Source organism: Marmota monax, unplaced genomic scaffold, assembly GCF_021218885.2.
Source record: "Marmota monax isolate L192 unplaced genomic scaffold, Marmota_monax_Labrador192_F-V1.1 WCK01_AAM20220418_F8-fsc00151, whole genome shotgun sequence".
Lineage (NCBI taxonomy): Eukaryota > Metazoa > Chordata > Mammalia > Rodentia > Sciuridae > Marmota > Marmota monax.
Window position 1 is genome coordinate 4,066,488 of NW_026694226.1, and position 25,697 is coordinate 4,092,184.

At 33.0% G+C, this 25,697-nt stretch overlaps 2 protein-coding genes across 2 annotated transcripts; both read left to right on the plus strand.

The window, feature by feature from the left end:
• Nucleotides 1-7,592: 7,592 nt before the first annotated feature.
• Nucleotides 7,593-8,531, plus strand: LOC124108282 (olfactory receptor 6C1-like). Its single transcript, XM_046466732.1, has one exon. The coding sequence runs from the start codon at nt 7,593-7,595 to the stop codon at nt 8,529-8,531; it is 939 nt and encodes a 312-aa protein (XP_046322688.1).
• Nucleotides 8,532-15,627: 7,096 nt separating this feature from the next.
• On the plus strand, nt 15,628-16,563 carry LOC124108254 (olfactory receptor 6C75). Its single transcript, XM_046466678.1, has one exon. The coding sequence runs from the start codon at nt 15,628-15,630 to the stop codon at nt 16,561-16,563; it is 936 nt and encodes a 311-aa protein (XP_046322634.1).
• Nucleotides 16,564-25,697: the final 9,134 nt, after the last annotated feature.

Below are 25,697 nucleotides of genomic sequence, written 5' to 3' on the forward strand. Positions count from 1 at the left end.
ACTTAATGTATCCTTTAGTAAGAATTTCTTTTCACATTGGGTATCCAATATATTGCCCATATCTCATCTAAACTATTTGGAAGGTCATTTTAAATATTTTTTGATGGTAGGATTTGGAAGGAATAGGAAAGTCCTGACCATGTTTTGTTGCCCCCAACTTATTTCACAAATATTAAATGTCACTTTTAATTTTTATTTTGAATGACTAAAGCAATGTGTCAGATATTTGAATAAGTAGTAAGAAGTCATTTTTATGTAATGGGTAAAAGAAAATTGGAGTTGAATAACATAAGCAAGGAAAAAATATCAGATATGAAAACTGAAATGTTGAGTTAAATGTTTGAAGATATACTTCATCTGCTACACAAATAAATCCTTGGAATAGTTGAAGGTTCTGAAAATCACATGCACCTTATTAAATATCAAAATTGTATAAATGTTCACAGTTTTATCAATCTTATTTAATACTGGCAAATGATTACAATCTGTTGAATTTTCATAAGTATTCTTACATTAAAAGCAGAGTATTCCACCCTTAATTCTTGATTAGAGATCATCTGCTACTAGAGCTTCTTTTAGTCTTATCTCTGGTCTTTAGAGACTTTATATAGAAATGTTCTTTTTTTGATGCTCTCATAAACCCCTCCTGTACCTCTTGATGTCTTCCCTCATACCTCCTCCCACATTCCTTCACAGCTTTAGTCAGTAGTAAAAAAAGAATAAGTCCTGGTATTATTATTATCATTCAAAAATGTTATATTAATAGCAACTTTAAGTAGAAATAGACACACATAAAGTTGAAATGAGTTAAAAAAACCAGCATTTATATTTTTTACTATATAAAAAATAATGTAAAATATATTTATACAATAAAGGTATTCCATATCTGTAAGTAATTGAAATCCCTTCAATAGAAACCCAAACTTGTTTATTTAGTGAGAAGGTAGTTTGTCACTTCAGGGTGTTCTGGAAAACTCTTGCTTATAATTACAAACTCTGAAGCAGTAAGAGTGACATTACTAGAGCAGGAATAAAGTAGCTTGAAAGGAGAATAAAAGAAATGTTAGAAAAATATGTTTTCTTTAAACTTATATATCAAGGAAACATAGTTTCCTTTACCTGTATTTTGTTTTAAACTTACTCAGTATAAGAAATTTGGATCAAGTATGTAAGAATACTTTGCAATGTAAGTAATGTTGGGAAATACCTCTTGTAAGGGAAAAGATAAAACATAAGTACTGTCCAGGCTGGCACAGAGCATAAAATAGGGAACTGTGCCTAAAGGCAGCATTTGATTCAACAACAAACTCAATATTAATTACCTTGATGAATGTTTCTTTTACATTGACTATACCTATGCTAGTCACTAGAAAATGTTGAAAAATAGCCTTGAAAATCCTAACTTTCAAGAATGCACAGAATAATGGAATTCACAAAAGATTTCAATAGAGTCTAAGGGTTGGGAGGAATGAGTATAAGGTTCTAATGGTAAGTGTACAATCAGTATTTTACCTTATGTGATGGAAAGGGGATTTGGGGTGTCATTACAACATGTTACTCAAAATTCTAGTTATAGTGCATGCATATATGTGTATGTGAGTGTGTATTAGTCTGCAAGCTTCACAATCCTTCCAGAAAGATTAATATTAATGAGGCTCTGAGAAACAAATTGGGCCATGTATACCAATGTTGAAATGCCATGAAAAAACATGCCTAATGTGCAATGACCAAATCCTGGCTGATGATGCCACAAAGCTAAGAAATCCCTTAACTAGTAAAGATAGGTCTGATGTAATCAGGTAATTCCTACTCTGTTGTTATTATGCAATCTTCTTGGTATTAAATATATTTATTGCTAATTATTGGGCTGGGGATATAGCTTAGTTGGGGCTGGGGATATAACTCAGTTAGGTCTGGGTAAAGTGTTTGTTTTGCATGCACAAGACCCTGGGTTCAATCCACAGCAAACCACACACAAACACATACACACACAAAAACAAAACAAAAACAAAAACAACCCAACAAAAAAAACCCAAAACTCTATTTATCTAAGACATAGACTTTTGTACAGGACACCCACATAATACCAAAGATTTCTGGCTCAGGGTTAGGGAATACTTTATCCACAGAATGAAGTCTATACAGCTTTCATTAATTGTTAAATATTTTTCCAAATCTTTCCCATGTATTAACTAAATTAATACTTATAATCATCCTATGAGATTGACTTGTACAGAAGAAAAAAACATTTTTCTAGATGAGGAAGCTGAGCACAGAGGAATAAACAATTTTCTAACTTAAAAAATGGAATGGATTCAAAATTTCATGTCCTCATTCTTTTCTATGGAAATATCTATGACCCTGTGGATAGAAGTGCTTTATAAGTGAACTACCCCCAGTCCTTTTAATTTATTTTTTATTATTTATTTATTTTGGTACTGGGAATTGGACCCAGGTTCAGTTAGCCACTGAGCCACATCCCTAAACCATTTTATTTTTTATTTTGAGACAGGATCTTGATAAGTTGCTGAGGCTGACTTTGAATTTCTGATCCTCCTGTGTGAGCTTCTTGAGTTTCTGGGATTACAGGCATGTATCACTGCACCTGACCAAAATATTGTTTTTAAAAATGAAAGCATAAAAACTTACCATTTTTTAAAAATAAATAATTAAAACAAATTTTCTCAAGGTATGCTTTTCTATCCTTTTAAGTGAGGATATCCTCAAATATTAGCAATAATAATAACATTTATTAACTAGAAAGAAAACTAGGTAGAAGAGGCACAAAGGTCATAAAACACACTCAGGTCTACAAAATATAAAATTTTGCAAGAGATTCACTTGATACAAACCTCATTCAGCCTTAGAGGGTACATTGCTATTTACTTCTTTCTCCCCCTCTGTCTCTGACACCCGAGGTTGCTCATGGCAATGGCTTCAGTATTTCTGACTTCCAATGTGTTGGTAGTGGGAGTGGAAAAGCTGATAAAAAAAGTGGTAGTAAAAGTTGATAGATAGCTAAGGACAAAGCACTCACTTTCTATAAATAATCTATCTTTCCTATTTTTAATAATTCTCAAAGTAATTTAAGTTTTTTGTTTTATTAGTTTATTATAGTTGTACATAATAGTTGGGTTCATTTTGACAAAGTTATACCAGCAAGAAATGTAATTTATTCCACTTCAGTCCCCAGTGTCCCTTCTCCTTTTCCTTCCCCTCTACCCCCATACTCCTTCCTCTATTGGTCTTCCTTTCACTCATTTATTTGTTTATTATTAATTTGTACTTTACAGATATATATATAAAGGTGAAATTCACTATGGTATATTTATACATGTACATAGTGCAATTTTGTTAAATTCATTTGGTATTTCCTCCCCTTTCCTATCCTTCCTCCCTCTCTCTCTCATCATCTTCTTGTACTCCACTGATTTTCCCTAAATCTTTATGACCCCTTATCTTTCCCCTTATTTTTCTCTAGCTTCTGCATATGAAAAAACATCCAACATTTGATTTTCTGAGTCTGGCTTATGTCCTTTAGTGTGGTGTTGTCCGGTTACGTCCATTTACTAGAAAATGCCATAATTTCATTCTTTTTTTATGGCTGAGTGAAACTTCATTGTATGTATGTATGTATGTATGTATATATATCACATTTTAAAAATTCATTCTATTGTTGACCTGTACTGCTTCTAAAACGTGGCTATTGCGAATTGCACTGTTAAAAAATTGGTGTGACTATATCGGTATAGTATGATGATTTTAGTTCTTTTGGATAAATACCAAGGAGTGGGATAGCTGGGTCATATGGTGGTTTCATTCTTGGTCTTTTGAGGAAACCTCATACTGCTTTCCAAAGTGGTTGTACTAATTTGCATCCCCACCAACAATGTATGAGTGTACCTTTTCCCCCACATCCTCACCAGAATTTATTATTATTTGGATTCTTCATAATTGCCAGTCTGACAGGAGTAAGATTAAATCTTCTTGTACTTTTGATTTGCCTTTTTCTGATCACTAGAGTTTTTAAATAACTTTTTTACATGTTGATCATTTGTGTTTCTTCTTTTGAGAAATGTCCATCTAGTTTTTTTTTGCCAATTTATTAATTATATTATTTGTTTTTAGTGTTAAATATAATGAGTTCTTTATATATTCTGGATATTAATCCCCTATCAGAGGAGAATCAGGCAAAGATTTTCTCCCATTCTTTAGTCTTTCTATTCATGCTCTTAATCATTTCCTTTGCTATGTAAAAGCTTTTATTTGAGGCCATTCCACATATTGATTTTTGGTTTTATTTTTTGAGTTTAAGGGGTTTTGTTAAGGACGTTGGTGGCTGCACAAACATGTTGGAGTGTTAACCCTATGTTCTCTTCTAGTAGTTGCAGAATTTTTGTTCTATTCCAAATTAGGTCTTTGATCCACTTTTTTTTAATTGGTTTTTCAAAACATTACAAAGCTCATGACATATCATCTTCCATACATTTGATTCAAGTGGGTTATGAACTCCCATTTTTTACCCTAAATACAAGTTGCAGAATCACATCAGTTACACATCCACATTTTTACATAATACCATATTAATGACTGTTGTATTCTGCTACCTTTCCTATCCCCTACTATCCCCCCTCCCCTTCCCTCTCATATTCCCTCTCTACCCCTGTTGTTTAATTCTCTCCCTTGTTTTTTTTTCCCCTTTCCCCTCACAAAGTCTTATATGTAATTTTGTGTAACAATGAGGGTCTCCTTCCATTTCCATAGTTTCCCTTCTCTCTCCCTTTCTCTCCCCCCACTCGTCTCTGTTAATGTTAATCTTTTCCTCATGCTCTTCTTCCCTGTTCTGATCTTAGTTGCTCTCTTTATATCAAAGAAGACATTTGGCATTTGTTTTTTAAGGATTGGCTAGCTTCACTTAGCATAATCTGCTCTAATGCCATCCATTTCCCTGCAAAATCCATGATTTTGTCATTTTTTAGTGCTGCCTAATACTCCATTGTGTATAAACGCCACAGTTTTTTAATCCATTCATCTATTGAAGGGCATCTAGGTTGATTCCGAAGTCTAGCTATTGTGAATTGTGCTGCTGTGATCATTGATGTGGCAGTATCCCTATAGTATGCTCTTTTAAGGTCCTCAGGGAATAGACCGAGAAGGGCGATAGCTGGGTCAAATGGTGGTTCCATTCCCAGCTTTCCTAGGAATCTCCATACTGCTTTCCATATTGGCCACACCAATTTGCAGTTCCACCAGCAATGTACAAGTGTACCCTTTTCCCCACATCCTCGCCAGCACTTATTGTTGCTTGACTTCATAATGGCTGCCAATCTTACTGGAGTGAGATGGTATCTTAGGGTGGTTTTGATTTGCATTTCTCTGACTGCTAGAGATAGTGAGCATTTTTTCATGTACTTTCACTTTTGTGCAGTGTGAGAGGTTGGGATCTAGTTTCATGCTTCTCCATATGGATGCATAGTTTTCTCAGCACATTTGTGACACAGGCTATCTTTTCTCCAACAAGTGTATTTGGGTACCTTTGTCACATGTCAGATAGCTGTAAGTATGTGGGTTTATTACTGTGTCTTTAAGTCTATTCCATTTGCATATATTTTAATTTAATGCTAATATCATAATGTTTTTATTAATATAGCTCTACAATGTCATTTGAGATTAAGTACTGAGATTCCTCCAGCAACCTTCTTTTCTTGTTCAGGATTGCTTTGACTATTCTGGGTCTCTTATTCTTCCAAATGAATTCCAGGACTGTTTTTCTAGTTTGTAAAGAATGCCATGGTTATTTTGATGGGGATTGCATTGAATCTGTGTGTTGTTTTTGGCAATATGGCCATTTGGGCAATATTAATTCTGCCTAATCCAAGAACATAGGTGGTCTTTCCATTTTTGAAGATCTTCAATTTTTTTCTTCAGTATTCTATAATTTTCATTGTAGAGCTTTTGCTACCTTGGTTAGATTAATTCCAATAATTTTTTGTTTGTTTGAGTGATTGTTTTTTTGGAGGGGGGTGTTTTTTTTTTAGGTTATTGTGAGTGGGATAGTTTTCTTGATTTCTTTCTCAAGAGAAGCACTCTTGGAGTATAGGAAAGCAAATGATTTATGAATATTGGTATTGTATCCTGACACTTGAGAAATTAATTTTTATCAGCTCTAAAATCTTCTGGTAGATATTTTTAGGTTTCTAGATATAGGATCATGTTGTCAGTAAACAGATAAGTTGATTTTTTTCCCTATTTGAAACCCTTTAATGTTCTTCTGTTGCCTAGTTGCTCTGACAAGTTTTCAAAGACTATATTGAATAGGAATGGTGACAGTAGACAACCTTGTCTTGCTTCTGATTTTAAAGGAAATAATTTCAATTTTTCTCCATTCAGTGTGATATTGGCTTTGAGTTTGTCATACATAGACTTTACAATGTTGAGTTAAGCTGCTTCTCTTCCTAGTTTCTCCAGCATTTTAAACATGAATGGGTGATATATTTTATCAGAGACCTTTTCTACAACTATTGAGGTGATCATGTGATTCTTATCCTTTTAATAAAGGGAGAAGTCTACCTACATTGGAACAATGACTTAAAGATGATTCTATTTGGAAAGAACTGTTGCAGGAACATCTATGAAAGGTAAGATATAATAACTGTAATCAGAAAAATGTGGTTACAAACACTTGCAATCTTTGTTATACCTATATTTTTTTCTTATATTTTATAAATGCATTTTATGTGTGTATATTAATTAGATATGTTAATGGAATTCAGTATGATTTTCAATAGATGCATATAGTTTGCATTGATCAACCACCCTTCTTCCTTCCATCCACCCCATTCAACCCCCCATTTTCCCTCCCAATCACCAGAAATCAATATTTCTACTTTTCAGTATTCAACTTTTCTTAGTTTCCTTACATAATAGAGAACATTTGATACATGACTTTCTGTATTTGGATTATTTCACTTAACATATATCCTCCATTTCCAACTAATTTGCTGCAAATTATTTTGTTTTTCTTCATAGCTGAATAATACTCCAGTATACATGTACCACATTATCTTTGTCCATTCATCTACAGATTTGATATGCTTACCTCATTTCCTTTAAATATATGCTTTATGCTATATGCTTAGGAGAGGAAAAGCTGGATCATCTAGTAGTTTTGTTTTTAATTTTTTGTGAACCACCATGCTGTTCTCCATACATTACTAATTTACCTTTTGAACTAAAATTTATGAGTTATTTCTCCACATATTCACCAGTATATCTGTGGGGCAGGGCTGTTTGGTTTGCTTATTTTGTTAACAATAACCATTCTAACTTGGGCAAAATGGCATCTCATTGAAGTTTTGATACAAAATGATGTCTTAATCCACTTTGACTAAAGTATTTTTCACTGTAACAGAGGAAATTAAAGGATCATTGTCACCCTCAGGTGCCTTTCCATTTACTCTAAAGGTGGAAATGATATGATATTTCAGAATAATTCCAGATCCAAACTTAGATATTTATTAAACTAAAACTTGTGTTTTTTTCTTTGTGCTTTCTCCTATAGGTTTGATAAGACAAAAAATAAGCAAAAAAGAATGAGAAACCACACAGAAGTAACAAAGTTTATCCTCCTGGGATTGTCAGATGATCCCAGGCTCCAGGTGGTAATATTCATCTTTCTCTTCCTCACCTACATGCTCAGCATCACTGGGAACCTGACCATCATCACCCTTACTCTGCTGGATTCCCATCTTCAGACTCCCATGTATTTCTTCCTCAGGAATTTCTCCCTATTAGAAGTTTCATTCACAACTGTCAGTATACCCAAGTTCCTAGGTACCATTATTTCAGGAGATAAAACCATTTCCTTTAATGGCTGCATAGCTCAGTTATTTTTTCTCATTCTCCTGGGAGTCACTGAATTTTACCTTCTGGCTGCCATGTCCTATGATCGCTACATTGCCATCTGCAAACCTCTGCACTACATGACCATCATGAATCGCAAAGTCTGCACAATGCTTGTCTTTGCTTCCTGGCTGGCCTCATTTTTAATCATCTTCCCTACTCTCATGTTTCTGCTACAGCTTGATTACTGTAGGTCCAATATCATTGACCATTTTACCTGTGATTACTTCCCCCTACTCCAACTTTCTTGTTCAGAAACACAATTCCTAGAGATAATGGGGTTTTCCTATGCTCTGTTTACTCTGATGTTCACTTTGGCACTAATAATTCTGTCCTACATATATATCATCAGAACCATTTTGAAGATTCCTTCTACTACTCAGAGGACAAAGGCCTTTTCCACGTGTTCTTCCCACATGATTGTCATCTCCATCTCTTATTTTAGCTGCATTTTTATGTATATTAAACCCTCAGCAAGAGAGAGATTATCACTGAGCAAGGGAGTGGCTGTGCTAAACACCTCAGTGGCTCCTATGCTCAACCCCTTTATTTACAGCCTGAGGAATCAGCAAGTCAAGAAAGCTTTCATGAACATGGCAAGGAAGATTGTGTTTTTCAAAAGCAGATGAAAAAATGTGGTGTCTTGAGGTAAAGGCATATTGATGAGTAATTAAAATATAGAAGAATTATATTTCAGTAGCCAATTCAAATCAGTATTTCCCTCTCTTTCATTCTTGTTCATTCATTCTTTTTTTCTGAAGAGTTTATAGACATATTTATTTAATCTATTTCTCACTCTAATTAGTCATCTTCTCTCTTTCTGATATGCCACTCTTCCAATACTTGTTAATCAGAACCTTTTAATAATAATTGTTTTACCAAAAAATGTATATCATGTTTTGCTCAGGAAAAGACATTATCCTCAGGTATAGAATAGACAATATTTTTAAATATTGGTGTATTTTATTTAGTGTACATTGAAAATATATTTTGTGATTTTTTTACTTACTTTTTCCAGAAATTCCCTTTACTATTTTGCAAAAGGAAATATTATAAACATTATATAATTGATTAAAAATTTAATTAGTTTTCATTGAAAATTTGGGAATAGAAATATTATCCAGCTATACCACTTCTTGACATTTATCTAAAGAATAAAGTCAGCACGATATAGCAAGCTGTACATGTATACCCATCCTTAGTGTAGTGCAATCCACAATAGCCAAGTTATGGACCCAGCCTTGATGTGCAAAAACAGGTGGATGTACAAAGATCATATGATATAAATACACAGTGGCATTTTATTCAGCAATAAAGAAGAATGAAATTGTGCCATTTGCAGTAAAACTCGTAGAATTAGAGTGCATGTTTAGCAAAATAATTCAGACCAATAAAGAATCTTGTTTCCTATCATGTGTGGAAGCTAAAGAGAGAAGAGAAAAGAAAGCAATCTCATAAGATAGAAGAAGAGAGGTTTATAGGGCAAAAGAGGGGGATGAGAGGATGAAAGTGGGAAGAGTAAGAGGAGGTACTGGGGAATTAAACTGATGAGATTATGTATATGTATTATATGAATATGTTATAAGGAATCCTGCTATATGTGTCATTCTTACACACCAATCATAAAAGATAAAAGAAAAGGGGCTGGAAATGATAAAGTGGCAACCTTTCTTGAGATTTTGTTATTTTTCTATAGTATCTCCAACATCTAACAAATTCAAATTTTTACTTATTGTGAATCAACATAATGAATTATCATATTCATTGTTTGTCTCTATCTAATCTATGTGGATAGGTGTCTTTGTCATTTTTCTCAGTTATAAGAATCTAAAACAGTGCTAAAATTTGCACTGTTTTTGTTAATTTGCACCTAAAAATTGCATCAAAGAAATGAGTAAACACAAACTTTTTATTAAGTTTATATAGAGAGGTGATGAGAAATGAGACAGATTACTAAAAACAATGGAAATGAAAATAGCAATATACCATTTCTAATTTAGGACAAGTATGGCCCTAAATCATATTTAAGAGTGGAATTTTTTCTTCACTGGTAGCCATTAAACAGGTATATATCTGGTATTCATGTTACCAAGAAGCTTAAAAGTAGCCAGATACAAGACTTTACACTGACTCATGATCAGTAGTTAAATTTTGCACCAGACACTTGTGTAGCCAAGCATTTCAAAAGAGAAATTAAAGTGTCTGGTGCTTTAATGAGTCTTCCAATGGAACTAGATTATTTAGGTGTTTGTGTTCCATGTGATTTTTCAGCAAAATACCCATCTGAAGGAAGATATATGGTAAGTAAGAGGATAAGATGAGTAATTTTGCAAAAGATGTTGTTACCCTGAATCATTTATCTAAATACTTAATAATGGACTCATGGAAAATATAGCTATGGGACTAAGGATTAAATTTAAACCTGAGTTTCCTAGAGGTCAAACTGCCAATAGCAGAGACCAGTGTTGATACAGCTTATATGCTAGAGGAAGAAACCAGAAACCTGACAGCAAATTATTATTTTTACACACACCCACACTGCTTTCATGAAGGGGATTACCATTTGCACTGTCTTATTCAAAATATGCATCTGTTTTTGTTTCTCATGGTTCTTTTCCAGCAATTATTATGTTTATTTTACTATTTTCTTTATTTGCTGTCACAAAGAGCTAAATAAATTGATTCAGAGAAATAAACTCATTTTACTTTATAAGAAATGACACAGAACTTTGATGAATAATTTTCCTTATTTATGAGAAACATAGCATCTAGTTCAACAACTGGAGCTTTTAGAACATATATAGGATCACCAAGGATCTTTCTGATAAGAACACACATCATGATAAACTAGAATGGCACAAATTTGGCAGATAGAGGGAGCATCTATGCAAGGAAAAACATGATTACTCAAGGAGTTGTAGGTCCCACAACCACCAAGCAAATTAACTGGCTAAGGAAAAAATAGTTATATATTTATATTTTTTATATATTTTATATTCTATATGTAATTCAAACAAATAAAAATATGTATATCCAGAATATGTAAAGAAGTGTCAAAACACAACAAAAAAGAAACACATTTTTTACATGGCCAAATATCTAAATACATGACTTTACCAAAGGCAATATACAAATGGCAACTAAGTGTAGTAAAAGATCTTCAATATCACTGGTTTCTAGGTAAACTAAATTAAAGTCAATGGAATCCTCTAGCTAATAAAATGACTAATATTTAAAAATCAAAACTTGAAAATGAAATACTCAAGAGGAGGTGGAGCAAGAGAGACTCACACATGGCAGATAGGGAAAATAATGGTAGAATTTGACATTTCTTGTGATATTAAATACACACATAACAACAACAAATCTCTACAATCCCACTTCTAGTTATTGTAACCAAGTAAAGTGAAAATTTACATTTGTTACAAACACATCTCTGTTAATATGCATAGAATCTTTATTCAGAATTGCTATAAACTGGAGATCACCCAAATGAACCTAAAAGAAAGTTACAAATACAAATAAGAAAAGAATTAGTTAATATGCTGTAGACAAAATCCATCCATAATATTTTACTTTTTTTTCCTATTCATAGTTGTAACCATATTTGTTTTAATAATTTTTCTTCTGGGTATTGTAAAACAAAGACCAAAACTACATATTCATATATTATCTTTCCTTTACTTTGCATATCGGCAACTGATAAATAGTATCCCTTCATTCACTTGGGAAAAATATGATTTCAGTCTTGAATTTCAAAATGAACTAAAGTTAAGATAAGGTCTTATCATTAGTAAACTCTTAAATAATAAGTTTAAGGCAGTCTTCAGTATTCAATGGCATTATTTTAAAAAGCTATATTAAAATATTCATTTACTTCTTGATTAAATTGTATACTTAAGGTTTAATCAGTTATGTTATGTCAGACTTATGTATGTGTCTATAAACCATTATGGAAAATACTGATATAAATGAAAGATCTGCTAAATTTTGTGAAACCACATAAATTGTTACATTTGTGAGAGGTATGTCATGGTTTTAAATTGTTATTCTATGCCTGGGTTTTCAATACTGTACTGGTTTTGTAATGCATTTCAACAATTCAGGTCGACCTGGAAACTGAAGATGACCTTCTTTGGAAACAGGGATTTTGCAGATATCAAGTTAACATGAAATCAGTTCTATAGATTAAGACCATTTCCACTTGTCTTCATTTAATTACAGGTATTGTATAAAGAATAGTTTTAAATGATTCTGGCCTACAGACAAACACATATAATTATTTTTCCAATGATATTTTTAATTAAACATGTGCATGCTTAAAGCATATTACTCAAGTATTGATTCTGATTATTGATAAATTTCTGTGACATACATGAGTTTAATACAGGTGTTCTTTTTGATAGTTTCTTTCTTATGCATATACTCTGTATTTCTTAGCTTTTTTCTTTATCATAGCAATTTTATGTATTAAATAATTTCATCTCTACCAAAGAAACAATGATCTATCCAAATTTTGATTGAATTTTAAATATTTATATACATGGATACCTGATAAGCATAAACTAAATAAAACTATAAAAATGATGATGTGAATGGAGTCTTTTTAGTTCAAACCAGTGTGTAATAAGATAAACTGTGAAGGAATATTGTTTGCGATGGACTTGGATAAGTCACTATGAGATTTTTAAATAATATAAAATTCTCACTCAGTAAGAGTGAAAAAATAAAAACTAAGTTTGAATTCAACTCATAATAAATATGCCAAAATAATTAGTAAATGAATAAATGGTAGTAATGATAACCATGACCAGATTTTCTATGTTGTCAGTCAGAGAAACTGTAAAACCTTAAAAGGTAACCTTATATCTTTTGTGATGTAGAATAATGGAGATTGCTTTAGGCCATTCTAAACCATCACAATGAATTCTTAATTTTTCTCTAAAATAGAAAAACTCATGCTTTCACAGTTTTGTATGCTTCTAGAGTGTTAATCTCTATTGATCTATTCTTTTGTTTCTTCTCCTTGTGAAATCATAGATTATGAAGAAAATGGAAATTGTTCTAAGCCTTCCTGAACTTTGATTTCAGACCACTATCACCAATGTATTTCATTTGAAATTAAATACTAATTTGGACTACTGTTTAGCACTTCGTGTCCTGAGAACACCAGTCTCCAGGGTGCCTTTTGTTTATTCATTCAACTAATTCCCTTGAGCCCATTGTAAATAAAGAAGATAAAATTAGGGCTCACCTGAATAACATTGCTTCTGTACAATAGGTTATATCATCTTGTCCATTAGGCTTGGGAAGACACTACAATTAGCCTTCACTTCAACCTAACTTATTTCAAGTATCAAGATAATACTTGTTTAAGAGACATAGGTAGGATAACCTGGGACCTTCCATCCTTAGTATATTTGGGTACTGTATGCAAAAAGATTAATGTGTGCCATTCTTGTGAACACTGTAGAGAAGCTCTTGTAATTGTTCTTTAATTAACATTTTGAGTATCTGGTTACAATTATAAGATGACAGAGGAAGAGCAGATTGAAAAGTTCTTGAACAATTCCAAAGTAGGCATATTTAGACAAATTAATAAGTCATTAGGAAGGTCGTTTGACTAAAGCAGTCTTATTTACCACAAAACTAAGTATGTTTTTGAAGAATATAATATTTCTTTAATAATATACACTTTTATTTATACAACCAATTTCCGTTATATACATTGCATATAATTAAAATGAAACCACACAAATTCCATGAAACTTATAAGTGAAAGACAATTTTAAAAATGCTGTAAGTCAATAACATCATGCAATACTTTTGTTCACTATAGCATAAATATTTAGTGACTGATAGAAATATATGATCTGTGTATGTGTGTGTGTGTGTGTGTGTGTGTGTGTGTGTGTGTGTGTCTAGATATCAGGTTACAATCATTTGTACTATAGTCAATGCCAGAAAATTTAGGAATAATATTTGAACAAAATCCAAAATAATTTACTTGATAGTTTTTAAGATAGAGTATATAAACTTCATATTTTACTTTGGTTCAATGTGGATTTTATATACAGTGATCAACACCCATCATATAAAAGTAGAAGACAAAAAGCTGCCTATCCTATGAGAACAAAGAGAGCAGATAATGAAAAGTTGGAATATATTTTTACAGATAAAAATTGGGGTAAAATTGATTCAACTATTAAACTAGTTCTCTAATCCTAAAGAAATGTTTTTCTGTTCTATAGCGCTAATAACTGTGGAAAACATAGAAAGCAAAAGAGAAATATAGACTTAGAGAATTTGGATACTTAAGAATTTTGAAAATGATCTTATATGAAAGTATAACTAAAGAATTTAAATAACATTTAATATGAACAAACAAATTTTGTGTGACACCAAGAGTGATACGAGATGCAAAACAAAAACAAAAAAATAATAATTTTTGCCTCCTCAAACCTTACCTTGAATGTTGAATTATCCCATTCATCATCCACAAAAACAGAAGAAGTAATATGGGAAAGTGCTTTATTGTTTGGAAAATAAGACAAATAGGAGTGCCTCCAGTTTACAAAAGTAAAATTGGTGAAAATTTAAGTACTGCTTTATATAACAGAGGCCATTTGAACAGATTGGTAGTTGTCTTGCAGTACAAAATTTTGAACTTAGACTGGTAGTATCCTCCTATATATCGGATATTTCCATATATGATTATCATGGACACATTGCTTTGGATGACTGAGTTATCTTCATAGTTTGTAAAGGTTTGAATGGAGGAAGAGAAAGACATCCTTTAAAGTAAAAATATTTTTAAATAAAGAGGAAAGTAACATCAAAAAGTCACTCCAGAGTACTGTGCTATACTGGGAGTGAGTTCTCAAGTGTATTTTTTTAAAGATTTTAATCTTTTTCCTTGTTTTCAAAAAATATATTGAAATATTCAGAAGACAGAGATTCATACTAAAATTATGAGAATATAATGAAGGAAATAAAGGAATAATTAATATTTGTAATAACAGAGTTTTTAAAAAGTATTTTGTATTAATGTACTACAAAATTATTTTTCTCTGAAACGAAAGGCAGCAGTTGTTTTAAAATTGTGTGTGTTTACATGTTTTCCTTTTTCTTGTATATGTTTAAGGTGTATAATCATGTTATATATGTGTGTGGATATATATATATATATATATATATGTATTATATATATGTGCATATATATATATGTAGTGAAATGATTGCTACAGTCAAGCAAATTACCCAACCCATCACCTTTCTCTATATTTTTTGTCACAAGAACACCTAAAGTCTGCTCTCAATGCAAATTTTTAGGATACAATATAATATTAACTATAGTACTCATGTTGTATATTAATTCTGTAGTTCTATTTATTCCACAAATCTGTACCCTTTGAAGATATATATATATATATATATATATATATGTATATATATATATAAACTATAGCATAATACATAAAATTATTTATATGTATATACATCTACATACACAATGGAATATTATTCAGCTTTATAAAGGAGATACTGCCTCATTGGCATTTGTGACATCATGGATAATCTTGAAGGATGTTATTCTAAGTGAAATAAACCAGACACAGAAAAAAAATTTTTTTCTACTTGTTTCTTTATTAGGGTAATGGATTTCTTATTTCTTCACCTACTTTAGAATTAACCTAGAGGACACCTTGATAAAGAGAAAAAATAATGAGAAATTCCACTGCAGTAACAGATTTTATTCTTCTTGGACTGACAAACGACCCACAGTGGCAGGTTGTACTTTTCGTGTTTCTTCTTGTTACCTACATGCTAAGTGTGACTGGGAACCTGATCATTATCATCCTCACCCTTTCAGATCCTCATCTGCAGACTCCCATGTATTTCTTCCTTCAGAACTTCTCCTTCCTAGAAATTTCATTCACTTCTGTCTGCATCCCCAGATTCCTTGTCACTATTGTGACAGGAGACAGAACCATTTCTTACAACGGTTGTGTGGCTCAGTTATTTTTTTTCATCTTCTTGGGAGTGACAGAATTTTACCTCCTGGCTGCTATGTCCTATGATCGCTACGTGGCCATCTGCAAACCTCTTCATTACAAGACCATCATGAGCAGCAGAGTCTGCATCCTTCTTGTCTTTAGCTCATGGCTTGCGGGATTCCTGATCATCTTTCCACCAATCCTCCTTTTGTTGCAGTTGGATTTTTGTGCCTCCAATATAATCGATCATTTTATCTGTGACTCTTCCCCAATTCTGCAGCTTTCTTGCACAAACACTCACTTTCTAGAACTCATGGCGTTCTTTTTAGCTGTGGTAACACTCATGGTCACCTTAACATTAGTTATTCTCTCCTACACAAATATCATCCGGACAGTTCTGAAAATTCCTTCTACAAATCAAAGGAAAAAAGCCTTTTCCACTTGTTCCTCCCACATGATAGTTGTCTCCCTCTCTTATGGCAGCTGCATCTTCATGTACATTAAGCCCTCTGCAAGGGAGAGGGTGACGTTAAGCAAAGGAGTAGCTGTGCTCAACACTTCAGTGGCTCCTCTCCTGAACCCCTTCATATATACACTAAGAAATCAGCAAGTAAAGCAGGCCTTCAAGAGCATGGTCCAGAGGATGGTATTTTCTGCAAATTAACGAATGTGAGTATGTGGGAAAATGGACCTCTTGAGGCAAAACTGAATGAAAAAATACATAAATTATTTCAAATACTTCATTTCACTCCGTTGATAAGGCATATTTGTATATCAAATATTTATATAACCTCTTGCTCCAGTTAGCCTAAAAACAGGTTCTTAACTATTTTAAGTTAATATATAGATCTTGTACCTGTGTAATTAAATTTTAGGTAAATCAATAATCCCTACTGTTTCTCATATCAAATGAAGATAGATTGTGAATTTACTCACAAAATAGATTATTATAAAATAATAAGTTTACTAAAACAACAATTAAGTATAAAACTTATTTTTTATTAAAAGGATAAAATTTGTATCTTAATTGCTCTAAAATTCCTTTTTGATGTGATCAAAATATGTTATTAAACTAAATTCTTTTCTAAATGAATTTATCAATAAAATGTAGTAAAATGTGTGGATACATTAAATAGAAATTTAAGATAAAATGTGTTTTCACAAATATTATCTCTGGCTGGGCAAGATGGTACACAGCTGTAATCCCAGCTACATGGGAGGCTAAAGCAGGAGGATTGCAAGTTCAAGTCCAGCCTAAACAATTTAGCAACACTTTATCTCAAAATAAAAAGAACTGGGGGTATAGCTCAGTGGTAGAGTGGCCAGTACCAAATTCCCAGTACCAAAAAAAGAAAAAAAGAAATGAGTTTCTCTGTTGTTTAATTTGAGGCTGTCCTGATTTTTATATTATTTTTCCTTGGGGGAAGTGGTGGGTGGAATGCAGCAATATTTAGAAGAGATGATATTTACTTTATTATTTTCCCTTGGTAATATTTTCCCTAAAATAAATGATTTAACTCAGAATTTCTCTGTTTCTGCCAATCAAATTTTTAAAAAGGAAAAGTATGGTCTATATATATATAAAACTTATTTGATATGAAATGCTTAAATATGTATCTTAATTTCTCTAAAATGCTTTCTTTGATATGACTAGAAATAAAGAAATTGTTATTGTCAAAAATTGTTTTTCTGAATGGTGTTTAGATTCTTTCAACTGATACAAAATTGTTTTTTCCTACTGACATGATGAAGAAAATAACAAAGACTCTAGAATGGTGTGATATTCACTCTATAGAATGGCTTGGAAATGGTGATATCTGAATTCTGAATGCATTAGTTTTCCTCTGTTAGTCAATCTAAAGTACTGTCTTCATCCTTCTGTTGTCTCTTTCACAGAAGTTTCCATTCTCTTCACTCATTCAAAAAAATGATTTTTTTAGCTTAATGAGCTTATTCCATTATTTTATAATTATGTCAAAGAAACGATTTACTATAAATTCTTCCAAAATTAATACAATTGACCCTGAACAACATGGCTTTGAATTTCCTGGGTCCACTTACATGCACATTTTTTGGAGATTTGTGACAATTTGAAAAAAGCTTGCCGACAAACTACATAACCTAGAAATATTTAAAAAATTAAAAGAAAGTTATATCATGAATGCATAAAATATATATAGATAATAGTCTAGTTTATCATTTACTACCACAAAACATATGCAAATATATTATAGAAACTTAAAATCTATCAGAAATTCTGCACATAAACACAATACATGGTACTATTTCCAGTGAGGAGACATGTAATCACAAGTAAACGATGCATGAAATGAACCGTAGTAATACTATACTACTATACTGTAATACTATACTACATACTCATTTTGTAGCCATCTCTTGTTGTTATTTTAGGGAGCTCAAGTATTGCAAGTACCCTCTTAAAACACCCTATGATGCTAATCATTTCCTCATGAGCAGTTTGTTGACTGTTCATGTACTCAGTAAGGCCTCCAATTAGCAGCAGGTTATCAGTAATTAACCTTTGGGAGAATTAATATTATACATTAATTTTCAACTGTTCAGGGATTTGTCAGCCCTAACCCCAGAATTATTCAAAGTTCAGCCTTATACTCTAAGGTGAAATAGTATTGTAAAGTATTGTAAAACAATGAAATTCTGATTGCTGAGGTTTTATGAAAAATGTACCAGACAAACATTGATGATCATTTTTATAGACTTTCAATAAATTATTTATAGTAATTTTTATTGTTCACACTGTAATATTTCATTAATAAGTCTTCCTTCAAGCATATGTAAATTGTATGTATGTAGCATTCACTGTCTCATACTGTTTTTGTAATCATTGGACAATGTCACATTATTGTTTGTATGATACAAAAATGTATACATAGTCATTTGATTTTCATTAGTGAATAATCATCTTGGAAGTTGATTCTAGCAAAGTTAAATGGTTGCTAAGAATGAAAACTCCTTAACATTATCTCACATTGGAATTTCCTTAATTCTCATTTCCATGAAACATTCCGGAAGTTCTAGATACTAAAAAATACTCCACAAAGCAATATTCATACACCGAGCATTGAATCACTTGAAATTATAACAGGTGGTGATTGGCTAAAACAAAATTATAATCATTAAGATCTGGCACTAGGGATCTAGCTCAGTGATAGAACACTTGCCTAGCTTGCCTGAAGACCTGAGTTTAATCACCCTTACTGCAAGAAAAAAGTGAAAGAAAGAGACAGAGAGAACAACGAGAGATTATCACCCATGAAGTCTAAGTAAGAATCATACAACCAGGCAAATTTGGAAGAGTCTTAATTGTATGTGTGTCTGTATATGCACACTTACTTGGAAAGGTGAAACAAAGAGATAATTTAATTAGAATAGAAAAAAGAGGATGGGAGTTATTTTTAAACATTGCATGGCATTTTGTGTCTCATTTTGTACTTAACTAAACTCCTCTAAGTTAAGAATACATGCCTTAATGCTTTTATTTTTCTTTTTTTTCCTTTATTGATACCAGGGATGAAACCCAGGGGCACTTATCCACTGAGTCACATCTCCAGTACTTTTTATTTTTTATTTTGTGACAGGGTCTCACTAAGTTTCTGAGGCTGACTTTGAACTTGTGATCCTCCTGCTGCTGAGATTATAGGCCTGTGCCACCACATCCAGCAATATTTTTCTAAAATAATCTACTTATTTATGTTTCTATAAAAGTAAACCACATTTGTCATCATTGTCTTCGTCTCCTCCTCCTCCCTCTCTTCCTCCTCCTTCTTTTTTTTAGGACCAACTTGATAACTCAGGAATGGTGGTGGCATTTTCCAGTTCTATGTATCTACTTTCTATATTATCTTTACGCTTTCATAAAAATTATTTTTCTTTACCCCTAATTCACACAAGGCTAAGAGAACTGTTTAGGTACAGTCATTTAATAATGCTATCTTCAACATCTTCTAAAATTAAAATAATTAATACCATTTAATCTTTGAGGGGAGTGGCAGAAATGTGTGAATAACTGTAAAGAATCTCAAAGAAAGGAGACACAGAGACAAGGTACAGGGCAGGGAAGGTGGCAGAGTGGCCCTTTGTCCGAGTAGCCACGTTTATTCATAACAATAGGTTACATTAGGTCATTAGTACCATAACCACATTATTGTTTAGAATATCAGTAAGGTTGCTTATTCTGCACTTACATTTCATAGTTGCAATATGCAGTGTTAGGAGGTTTGTGAAGTTAACTTGTCTGAAGTTACTGTTAGGTGGGCAGCTTGATGAAGCATTGTAGTTATCAAACAAGCAAGTTCCTTTATTCCCAGGAGTTATGTGCCTAAGATTAAGGTTAAAGCTGATAAGACTCTAGCATGGGGGACATTATCATAGCAACTGGGCATCCTATGCCTTTACTCATAAAATTTTCCAGGCACCAAGCATGCCACAGCCACAAGGGACCTCAATCCCAAACACAGAACCCCTACAGCTCCCCTTTCTTGTTTTTTAAAGGCCTTTTGGATGAATAATATTTGTTTCCTTCTTAATGTTGTTGAAGGCAAAAAAAAATAGGGTAGGTATTGACAACAGCAAGTACAACATAATAATCCCATTATTAGTAAACATCCACCTATGAATAATTGTTTGACCCAAGTAAAGTTGGGTAACCACGAAGTTAGCCAATCCAATAAGTCTAAATCTTCATCATCTTGTCAGACCTTATCAATTATATCATTAAAGTAATTTAACTCCTTTGAAATGGAATTACTGTTATCACTTAAGTTAAAGCAACACTTATTATTAAACTCTTGATGTGCTTCATGATGTAATAGTAACAAATAATCAATTGCGGCCCAATTGTCAAATATGGTGTGATGATGTTGTTTTTGTTCTTCATGAAGCATATTAATTGCCATAGAGGTATAATTAATATTATTTACTATAACATAGTCCAGTTTTATAGTGGTTTTGTAAGCTTCGGCAGCTAGTCCAGGGATACCCACTAAGGACAATGTCAAAGTGTCCAATTTTGTCTTAGAGAGAAGGCTCACTGAATCATCACAGTTTTTATCAAAGGGAATAGCCCTTTTATGCATACACTATGCAGAAAGGTGGACTGTTAAATCCTGTAGGGATGGTAAGAACACAGTTAGCCTGTTAAGACAATAATGGGTACCATGAGACATTTTTGTAGTTATATAACAATTTTAGCCAAATGAACCCAGATAGCATAATGGGTTTTAGAAGTCAAGGAGTCTGACTGTACTGAATTTCCATTGTTGGGGTACAACAAAAGAACAACATCATTGTTAAGACCAAAGCATTTACAGAGTTCTGTGTGAGTTTAGCAATCAAAGCAGAAACTAAGTTTTCTGGAGGACATTTTAACCTCATTTGAGCCAACAGCTGTTGAACTGATGTTGTTAATATTTTGTATTTCCCCAAGTCACTGGAAGTCTAGTAGCTTGGGATCCTCTTTCAGTGTATCTTCTCTTTAGAGGAGAGTGATCTTTGTCCTTTTGTTTGGTGATATTTTCCTCATCCACAATCAAACAAAACTTGGGGATCAGGTTGTGAAGTTCCTTATGTTCATTTATAATTGATAAGTATCATGCATTGAGTTGAATCCAAACTGGATCTACTGACATAGGCATAGCAGTCTATCTTTTTCTCCATGTGATCAGAGGCATAGGGTCTTGTCCTCCTGGGTATGGTGGAAATCTATATATTACATAAAATTTTGGTAATGGCTGGTGGGAATAAAATGTCTATCCAAAGCAGATAACCAACTGTGAGTATAAAGTTTATATTGTATGTTGAGTGTATTAACTGTAAATAAAACAATATTTAAAGCATTATTACTATGAGAGAGGCTAGATCCCCTTTTTTATTTTATATTAAAGGTAAGTTTTAAGAGTAGATGTATTTGTTTAATCAAAGCATGTCCAGTAGGATATGAGAGAAATTTTATGATTTAAATTTATATTTTATTGACCAAAAATTGTGTAAAAGCATTATATATATATATATATATATATATATATATATATATATATATATATATATATATCCACACTCATTTTATAGAATAGGCTTGCCCATGGTGGCAAAACAAAGTAATAAATGAGAAATGTAAGTAGATACCTTATTAGACCTTTAGGCACTAGCCCAAATGAACTTAGAATGAGTATCAATAAAAAACATGAAGAAAGAAGTAAGGATGAAAAGGAGGGAAATGGGTAACAACTATCCAAAGTGCGTTAGAAAGTGGAACTTGTGGATTTACACATTTTTACATAGGGTCCCGAAAGGTGAGGACAGTTGTTGGCTATAGCATGAACCTGTTGAGAAGAGATGAAAAATGGCTCAGTTGGTAGAGCATGGGATCCTTAATCCCAGGGCCAGGGATTCAAGCCCCACGTTGGGCATCAGGTGTAAAGAATCTCAAAGAAAGGAGACACAGAGACAAGGTGCAGGGCAGAGAAGGTGGCAGAGTGGCCCTTTGTCCAAGCAGCCACGTTTATTTATAAAAATAGGTTACACTAGGTCATTAGTACCATAACCCCATTATTCTTTAGAGTATCAGTAAGGTTGCTTATTCTGCAGTCACATTTCATAGTTAAAATATGCAATGTTAGGAGGTTTGTGTTGTTCTCAAGAAGGCCCATTGTCTGAAGTTACTGTTAGGTGGGCAGCTCCAGGAGCACTAGAGCTTGGTGAAACCTTGTAGTTATCAAGCAAGCAAGTGTCTTTATTCCAAGGAGTTATGTGCCTAAGATTAAGGCCAAAGCTGATAAGACTCTAGCATGGAGGGCATTACCATAGCAACCAGGCAACCTATGCCTTTGCACAGAAACTTTCGCAGCACCAAGCATGCCACAACCATGAAGTCATCAGGGACCCCAATCCCAAACCCAGAACCCCTACAAACAACAAGGAGGGATTGCTGGGAAGCATAGAAAACATATCAATTTCTCTATGAACAAGGTTTATGGTTGGTAAACAAATGAAACTAACTGCCTTTTGAAGTAGTGTTTATACAATACTGAACAAAGCATTGACTGTTTATTAGACTTTAAGTGGCCAAAAGTACTATTAGGCAAAGCTCTATAAGAAAAGGATTACTATTAAGAACTATGCATAAGTTAGAAACTATGTGAGTATATTTAATGGCCTATTTAATCCCTTAAACTTCTCTCCTCTTATTTTACTCAGGATGTTATTAAAAAGCGTTACATGTATTTTATTAAGTAAGTATTGTTTATAAAGTTGAGTGGTGTGCTGATTAAGTTTCTAATATTAAGTACTTTTCAATGAGTCATATGTAGTCCAAATGAAGCAAAACTTTATATCATTAACCTGTTCCCACAGTCCACAAATTTAATGAAATTATTTTATTCAATAAGGAAGTGGATGGATGAATGAATGAAGGCTTAGAAAGCTGCTGTCTTTAGAAATAGTAAATATAGGCCACGCTTAGCACCAAGTATTTTTTTCCAGATGCCCATGATCTGCTGCTGTTACTTGGTCTTAGTTTTTTTTTTTTTAATATTTATTTATTTATTTATTTTTTAGTTTTCGGCAGACACAACATCTTTGTTTGTATGTGGTGCTGAGGATCGAACCCGGGCCGCATGCATGGCAGGCAAACGCGCTACTGCTTGAGCCACATCCCCAGCCCCTGGTCTTAGATTTAATCTTCCAGAACATAGAGATCCATAAGAGTATGTGTGTGTGTGTGTGTGTGTGTGTGTGTGTTTGTGTGTGTGTGTGTTTAAATATAAACATTATGTGTGTATACATATGTTCAAATGTTGCATATAAGTGTATAGATGTGTGTACATGCTTATAACTAGTGTATGCCTTCTAAAGTTTCATGTGTCATTCTATCCCTGCATCCTCAAAATCTAATAGTTGAAAGAAACAATGTACCAAGGCAAATTTCAAGATATCAATATTCCTATGACCATTATTTAATAAAGGAGTAAAGAAAAAAATCAAATTCTTCAGAGGTTCCTAGGCATAGACATACACTAATTACAAACAAGTACATATACATCTATGCATTTAAATACCTATATAAATATGTGAATATTTGCATATAAGTATACACATGGTATTTATGTATAAACACACCTGGAAACATATATAAAGAGCAGATTACTGCAGGAGGTCAAGTCGAGTGGCCCACATCCATGCACACTGGCCTCTGTGGGGCCCAGGTGCACAGTGGGCCTGGTACACACCTTTCCCGGCAGGATGGACACTTGCCAGAGCTTAGCCTCTGGTGCAGGACTGCTCGTTCTTAACAGTGGAATACAGCGAGAACAGAGATCCAGCCCACACCTTCCACTAGAGCCCACATGGGTTCCAGGTTCTCAGTAGTTCCATAACAAACAGACTAAATCACTTGGAAGAAAGAACATCAGATAATGAAAACAAAGTACACAATCTGGAAAATAAAGTTGATCACACGGTGAAGAAAGTTAGAAACCATGAACAGAACATCCAAGAATTATGGAACATCATCAAAAGACTAAATCTTAGAGTTATTGGGATATAGGAACGCACAGTTTCAAACCAAAAAAATGCACAGTCTCTTCAATGAGATAATGTCATAAAATCTCCCAAGCATGAAGAATGAATTGGAAAACCAAATATAAGAGGCTTACAGGACACGAAATGTACAAAATTACAATGGATCTACACCAAGGCACATTATAATGAAAATGCCTAGCATACAGAATAAGGATAGAATCTTAAAAGCCACAAAAGAGAGGAACAGATCACATATAGGGGGAGACAAATTTGTATCTCAGCAGATTTTTCAACCCAGACCCTCAAAGCTAGGAGATTATAGAACAACATATACCAAGCTTTGAAAGAAAATGGATGCCAACCAAGAATCTTATATCCAGCAAAACTAAGTTTTAGATTTGATGATGAAATAAAAACTTTCCATGATAAACAAAAGTTAAAAGAATTTATAACTAGAAAGCCTGCACTACAGAACATCCTCAGCAAAATATTCCAAGAAGAGGAAATGAAAGAGGGAGGGATTACACTAAAGGAAAAATCTAATCAGAGGATAAACCAAGTCACAGTAAATACCAAAAATAAACAAAAATGGATGGGAATACAAATCATGTCTCAATAATAAACCTGAATGCTAATGGCCTAAACTCATAAGTCAAAAGACATAGACTAGTAAATTGAATTAAAAAAAAAAAACAACAAACTAACAATATGCTGACTCCAAGAGACTCGTCTCATAGAAAAACACATTCACAGACTGAAGGTGAAGTGTTGGGAAAAATCATACCACTCACATGGACTGTGGAAGCAAGCAGGGGTTTCCATTCTCATAGCAAATAAAGAGGACTTCAAACTAAAGTCAATCAAAAAGGACACTACATACTGCTCAAGGGAACCATACACCAACAAGACTTAACAATTATAAATATATATGCCCCAAACAATGGAGCATCTACATTCATCAAACAAACTCTTCTCAAGTTCAAGAGTCAAATAAACCACAACACAATAATTTTGGGTGACTTTAACACACCTCTTTCATCACTAGAAAGATCTTCCAAACAAAAGCTGAACAAAGAAACTATAAAACTCAATAATACAATCAATAACTTAGACTTAACTGACATATATAGAATATTCCATCCTTCAATGAGAGAATATACTTTCTTCTCAGCAGCACATGGATCCTTCTCTAAAATAGACCATATACTATGCCACAAAGAAACTCTTAGCAAATACAAAAAA

Excerpts from the sequence above, each read along its gene's own strand:
- LOC124108282 (XM_046466732.1), top strand. The coding sequence starts at position 7,593 with ATGAGAAACCACACAGAAGTAACAAAGTTTATCCTCCTGGGATTGTCA.
- LOC124108254 (XM_046466678.1), top strand. The coding sequence starts at position 15,628 with ATGAGAAATTCCACTGCAGTAACAGATTTTATTCTTCTTGGACTGACA.